The 6,947-nt window shown below is 55.0% G+C and overlaps 1 protein-coding gene across 2 annotated transcripts in view; it reads left to right on the top strand.

Annotated features, from left to right (window-relative positions):
- Positions 1 to 1,832: 1,832 nt before the first annotated feature.
- SLC12A7 (solute carrier family 12 member 7) overlaps positions 1,833 to 6,947 on the top strand; it is an 85,204-nt gene continuing 80,089 nt past the window's right edge. Inside the window, exon 1 of one of the 2 annotated variants that reach the window (XM_037062941.1) lies at positions 1,833 to 2,016. In XM_037062941.1, coding sequence (XP_036918836.1) covers positions 1,887 to 2,016 — 130 coding nt within the window. In that variant the 5' untranslated portion in view covers positions 1,833 to 1,886. The remainder of the gene's footprint in view (positions 2,017 to 6,947) is intronic. The other variant, XM_037062944.1, reaches the window with a different exon arrangement.

Raw genomic sequence — 6,947 nt, 5'->3', positions numbered from 1 at the left:
TTTTGTTCTTACATATCAGCATAGTTGCAAGATTCATTACAGGAGTAATAAAACATGTGAATATGTGTGAATTAACTTAATGAAAAAGACCTGCAGAACCTGAATGAAGAATTCGACACCATAAAGATGTCAGTTCTCAGCTAATTTATTTATATGGATTGGATGCTGCTCAATCAAAACATAAATGTATTTGGGGAAAAACATTCCAAAATGATTCAAATGTTCATTTTGGGATGAGGATCAGTGCTCAAGAGAGGCTAAGAATATATCAAAGAATGGGTGGCTGAAGGACAGTACTGCCCGTCCCATTTGTCACACTCTGAGGTCTGTGAAGGGAGCAAGAGGGGCTCCTGAGCACCCAGAAGAGCCCGAATGTTCATGCAGGAAGGAGACATATGTGGCCAGCTGTTCCTGCAGGTGTGAGAACTTGAACCCTGGTCCTCTTCCTTACTGATGAGTGGAGGTGGGGGGACATAATGAGAAGGTGGGTGCAAGAACAGAATCCTCATCCTCCAGAATCCTGTATCTTTTCTCCTGTGTTTGTTGTACCCCTAATTCCTAACCTGTCATTCTTCCTCACTAGCAGAGCCCCCAAACATTAGTGGGCACGTTTCCCAGCCTTCTTCACAGGCAGATGTGGTTATACGACTAAGTTTGTGGTGGCTAATGGTTCAAGCAAAGGTGTTATGTGCAACTTCTGGGTTGGGCTCTTGGGAGGACAGCTCACTGTCCTTTCCCTGGTTTCTCTCTCTATTATTGGAATATAAATGAGATGACTGGACCAGAAGTAACCATAATAGGCCATGAGGTGAATGAATTGAAGCCATACACAGCTGACCACTGACCTCCTTTAAGTCATTGCTCAGATGTCATCTCCCCCTGGGTCCCTCTTAGACACCCCATTCACAATTGTACCCTTCCTAGAAATGTTCTTCTTTGCTTCTTAATCAGAGCTCTGATGTGTCTCCAGTCCAGAATGTATGCTTCAAGAGGCAGGGATTTCTACCTCCTCGTGTCATCCACAGGGCCTGGCTAGCTAGTCACTAGTGAGTATTCATTGAAGGAGCGAATGTGCAAACCAAGTTTCATATTTTAAAGTGCTATGTGAATAAATGTAAAGTGGTAACAATGGGATGGTAATACGAATCTGCTGTGTGTGTTGTAGGAACCCATAAACGGAGTGACTTATTCTCCCCCAGGAGGGGCCTGTCCATTGGTTTCCTTACCTCCTGACACCCAGTCTCACCTCCTCCCTTCCTGCCCTCCACTCTCCTGGACATCCATCCCCCAAACTCCAGGGACTGGCTGCCTCCCCTCTCCATCTCTCCGGGATCCTTGGTACCTGCCCTCAGTGGGCGTGGGCAGTGGTCCCAGGCCCGAACCCTGGCCCTGAGGGTGAAGCCGTCGGAGACCCGAGATCTCCGGCGTCCCATGGCCTGTCCCTCTCCTGGACCAGGTCCTGGCTTTCCTGGGATGGCGTCTCCATAGTCTTGCAGTGCGACCCCCGAGGTTGTGCTTACTCGGAAGGAACAGGACTGGCCTCAAGATCAAGTATTCTGTGTCCAACGGCGGACAAGGGATCCAGCGACAGTCAGCAACCAAGTCCGCCCCATCTGTCAAGAGGTCCTCTCTCAGGTACCCGCACCCTGGCAAAGCTCCAGGCTATTCCCAGGACCCTGACCCGGTAGAGTGCTGGCGACCACCTCCTCCCCTCAGGCCGCGCCCCGCCCGCCCCGTCCCACCTCCGCCCCGCCCCACCTTCGCCCCGCCCCTCCAGGCCCCACCTCTGCTCCGCCCCTGCCACTCCCTCCCCCAACCTGTCCTCCCCAGTTCAAACCCGGCTCACGTCCAGCAGCCCTGGCGTCGCCAGGGGACCCGAGGCCACTATGTCCCAGCGTTTCGTGGTCACCCCCGCGGCGGGCGGGGTGGAGAGTCCAGACCCTGCAACTACCCCGGAGCCGCCCTTGGTGGATGCGCTGCCCATTCTGAACTACGGCCGTGAGCCGAGCCGCTACGGTGAGTACAGCCAGACGCGGACGTCCCCTCGGGGGTGCGCGGACATCCGGAGAGTTGCGGGCGTCCACAGTGTCGCAGCTGGGTGGCCGGCGGCCTGGGTGGGAGAGCGGCTATAGCGCTGGCCTTGGGAACGGCCGCGTCTCGCTACGTGGGCAGCTCTGGGTTGAGCCGGTGCGGTGGGTCCACAGAGACTTTGCTCTCCTCGGAGACTTTGACAGCAGCCCGATCCCCTCCGGTGGCGGTGTGTCCTGTCACGGAGCCTAGAGGGAGATGCTGGGGCATTGTCTTTGGGGATTGGCCGGTGACAGCTTCTGTGCTCTCCGACTGGAGTGCAGAGTGTCCGTCCAATTCACAGTCCGGGATTGTGTAGGGGTGGGGCTCTCAGACCACCAAGGAAATGCTCTGCTGGGTTCCTTCTGTCTGGGTGTCGCAGCCCAAGGGTCAGTGAGGCCTCCATTCAGGGCTCTGCTTTTACAACATGTGCTGGCCTCTAATCAGCCGCTTGGTTTGTGCCATTTCCCCCAGTGACCCCACCCACCTTTAATCTCTTTAATTATCTAACGTCTACCTTTGTGTACTTTGTCTTGAGAACTCTGATTTGAAGGAATTGAGAAGTGTTGGCACCCACAGTGGTGTCCCCTCCCTATTCCCTACATGTGGGGGATATATAGACAGTGTCCCTCCTGGCCACTCACTGCTCACACTGGTGGGGACCCACAGCCCTGGGCCAGGAGGGTGGGGACATGGGAGGACAAGGCAAAGCCTGGTTTCCAGCCAGCAAAGAACAGGAGCAGGGTTTGACTGAAGCTGACCGGTTGCTGGAGCCCTGCCCCTCCACGGCAGTCTCTCTCCATTGGTGGGGGTTTATGCCCCTGGGAAGGGAGGCCCACCCTGGGGCTTGACCTCCCCCAATCCTCTCCTGGGGCAGACTGCTCTTGGGCTCTCGCTTGCCTACAGGACCACGGCAGGGCTGAGGTTGGTGTGAGCTACCATCTGTCGTGCCCAGTAGTCCCAGCAGGCCAGCTCTTCAGGTAGAAGGGCCTCCTGGCTGTCCCCCACCCTGGGGAAACAGTGCATACAAGTGTCATGCATGTGTCCTCCATGGGGGAGGGTGGCTGTAAGCATGAGGGCTGAGAGGAGCAGAGCTTTTAGAGGCCTGTTCAACAAGACCTTTCACTGAGGTACTGGGAAGTTCTTCAGCATCACAGTGACACCTGAGTGGTGCCTCCCCACGTGAGCAGCGAGCTTCCTGTGACTCGGGTGTGCATGAAGCGTGCTTGCCCAAAGGCGTGTGTGTGTGTGCGCGCTGCAGACACCCTCACTCTAGGACAGCGCCTTTGGCACAGATGTGGGATGTGCATGTTGATCCAATTCTGCTCTGAGTTCTAAATCAGGTGTGAGTATGTGGACAGGACTCTTGTCACCTCAGTAGTGGCTCGTTCTCAGGTCATGCGCCCTCCCTGTCACCCTCTAACTCTTGGGCTCCAGGAGAGGTGTGCGTGGCACCTGCTGTGCACCTGTGGTATCAACCCCAAAGCCGGGGGAACCCCCTCCACCGCTCCCCTCAAACCAACTGTGACCCAAGCAGAGGACGCTCTCTAGCAGGGGGCTAAGGCTTCTCCTGCTCTGCTTACCCAGTAACATGGTCCTTTTGTTTTCCTCTGAGGGGGTAGTTCTGCAGTTATTGATTAGAGTAAATCAGAGAAACTAATGATTGCTCAGGGGTCGGGCAGGCCTCCAGCCTGTTCTGAGGGAAATGGCTTTGATGAAGGACTTGGTGTAAATTTCAGGGTGAGTGTGGGCAAGAACAAGAACCGTGTCTGGGAGCCTGCCAGGGGAATTCTTCCTGACTCTGTAGTCAGTGGCAGTGAGATGAGCTGTGCTTCGGGAGAGTGGAGCTAGGTCCATACTCCCTCCCCGGGGTCCCCTAGGGCGGTGATCCAGGTTCTGCACTGACCCCAGCCTGGGCTTGCTCTGCCCCGATGCTCTCTGCACAGGAACTGGGGCCTCAGTGGCCTTGGCCTCCCCTCTGGGCTGAAAGATGACCCTCCCAGTGGGCACTGCCCCATCATGGGGCCCCTCTTCCAGCTGGAAGAGCTCAGCTCCCAGCACCCCAAGCAGGGACAAGGGCCTGAGTCAGTTGACCCTTCAGGTCTTCCTCTGGCTGCATCCTCCTTTTGGGCCCCTCTGCCTCCCTGGCCCTTCTCACCTAGCACGCTGGACTGTTCCCCCGAGGAAAGGGCTTGGTGCCAGGAGACGTGCACAGGCCTCGGCACGCCTTTTTGTTCTCCCAGGCTGCTGAGATCTTCATCCTCATGCTGGCATAGAAGGCATTGGACCGGGGTCCTCGATGAGACACTCAAGAGAGGGGGCTGTTGGGGCCAGGAGGACCCACCTAATGCTGGAACTCCCCCCCACACATTCACCTCTTCTTATAGGCTGCTATCCAGGGGGGCAGGTCCCTCCTCTCCCTCCCTCCCCACCACCACCCTTGAGAACTAAAGAACCCAGGTGGGGATGGGCCACCCAGCCATTCCCCCACTGCAGTCTTCAGGTGTGGAAACTGCTGAGCCTGGAGCCGCTGCCTGCCCCACCACCCAGCTGGCCAGTGTTTGCCCACAGACCTTGGTCTCCACAGTGTGGGAGTCCTAGCCAGTGAAAGTATTTTATGTTGTGCTCACTATATGGGAACAAAAGCCCTATTATTTGGTGCTCTGTTTAAAGAATGTAAACTGGATTTTAAAAAGGAAATAGGCTTTATTGACACTTCTTTGTCCAAGCCAGGAAGTGGGGCACAGTGGGTACTTGTCCAGTATGGTCCTTTTACTTGCAGGTATGTGGGAGGTGATAGAGGGGGATTTCTAATCCTTGGGGACACCCAACCTTTCCACTCACAGGCTCCTCAGGCCATGTCTGTGTCCCTGTGGTGCCTCCTTCAGCAGCCAGCCTGGAGTGGGAATTGCAGAGTCTAATCACTCAACTTCGCTCTCAGACCAGCTCCCCTGGAGTGAGCGCCTGTGCACGGAGAAAGGCCACCGTGGTGGGGTCTCCGTTCTCTGGGAGAGGACAGAAGCCCAGCTGTGTGTCCCCATCTCTGTGTCCCCATCTCTGTGGCTCAGCCGGCATTTCCCAAGGGCTCCCCCTGGAGCCCACAGCACACACTGGCCACAGCAGCACGCCCCTGCACCACCTTTAGTTAGCTTGCCGAAAGCAGCCTGATCCTGTGCTGGGATGGACGCAGCCTGCGCATCTTCGCCCAGGAAATGAGAGGTGTGCTCCAGATATGACTACCTGCCCCACCACTCTCTCCCCACCACATGGCTGCAGCGGGGGAGAGGTGGTGCGTGAGGGCAACATAGAGCCTCTTGTCTCATAGGAAAGGCCTGGCCGTGTTGCCACGGGCCTGGAAATGTCGAAGGTGGTCTGGAAGGTTGCAGGTGCGTGAGTCGGAACCATGGCTCTCCTCTTGTTCCCGGTAAAGGGGTGCTGGTTGGAACCCCCAGTGCAGTTTCTTTGGTGGGATCATCAGAGCTGGTTCCAAATCCAGAATCAAGACATGAGAAGTATGTGTTCCCCCTTCTGCCTGAGGGCAGTTAGGGGATAGGATCCAGCCTGGAAGGAGAGCCTGTACAGGAGGCCACCTTGAGGACAATGACATTTGGGGAGGGTCAAAGCCAGCTCCAGGATTTGTGGGAGGAGAGAGCCCAGGGAACACCAGCACACCCACCCCGTCCCTTCTCCCCTAAACCCCTCACTCCCAGGACAAAGACATTGGAACGTGAGGACTGACGATGGGACAGCCTGTCCATCTAGGCAGCAGGAGTAGGAGCCAAGGGCTGGGTCTGGTTAGGCACCACCCATGGTGCCCATAGCTGCCATGGGAGGAGGGAGAGTGTGGAGCAGACACTGAGGTGGGGTGGAGTGAGGGGCCAGAGGGCAAACTGGTTCCCCAGGTCACCCTGTGTGACAGGCTCCCCCAGACAGCTTACCCCCATCCCTGCCCAGACAGTATATCTGCATTTTTATATGACTTTTGCATCTATTATCACTATCATTCATGGTATTGATCTTCAGTTTCTGCTTTAAAAAAGCTTCAGGGATCCCTAGCCAGGTAGCTTAGTTGGTTAGAGCATTGGCCTGATAAACCAAGGTTGCAGGTTCGATCCCCCATCAGGGCACATATAGGAATCAACCAATGAATGCATAAATAAGCGGTACAACAAATCAGTCCTGGCTGGTGTGGCTCAGTGGATTGTGTGCCAACGGGTGGATCGCTGGTTGGATTTCCATTTGGGGCACATGCCTGGGTTGCAGGCCAGGTCCCCAGTAGGGGGTGCACAAGAGGCAACCACACATTGATGTTTCTCTCCTTCTCTTTCTCCCTCCTTTCCTCTCTCTAAAAAAATAAATAAATAAAATCTTTTAAAATAGTTTTAGGGAAAAGCCCCATTTCCTGGGCTGAATGTGATGCTTTTCATCAGCACCCAGGCTGCTGCCTGTTCCCTCTTGGCTGACTGACACCCAAGGTGGAGGGAGGCAGCAGACGGCTCTGGTGTCAACCCCCCACCCTCAGCGTGCTGGGCAGGCACTGTTTCCTTTCCCTTAAATATTTTATGGAGCATGGCGCGTGTTAATCTGTAAGCCACCTCTGGGTCTCAGGGAGCAGTGCTTCTGTCCAGAACACCTGAGGGTTTGGTCACTCTAATCCTGAAGAATTCTTGTCTTGGTGATGTCTAACTTGGCTTAAAAAGAAAACACTCAAAGGCACAGCCATTGTTTCTGTTCTTAGCTTATTTTTCCCTGGGAGGTTGTCATGGGTTTTGAGGCACCAACTTCCTTTACACATCAACATTTTCTTTAAATAAAGGCTTTACCATCCAAAGAGAGAATCACAGCTTGGTCTCAAAGAGTGTGAGTTAGGGTCTGCACAG

This window comes from Sturnira hondurensis, unplaced genomic scaffold (genome assembly GCF_014824575.4).
Source record: "Sturnira hondurensis isolate 20B ecotype Veracruz unplaced genomic scaffold, ASM1482457v3 Scaffold0014384, whole genome shotgun sequence".
Lineage (NCBI taxonomy): Eukaryota > Metazoa > Chordata > Mammalia > Chiroptera > Phyllostomidae > Sturnira > Sturnira hondurensis.
The sequence above is the reverse complement of the archived record's forward strand: the minus strand, read 5'-3'. Positions and strand labels throughout refer to the sequence as shown.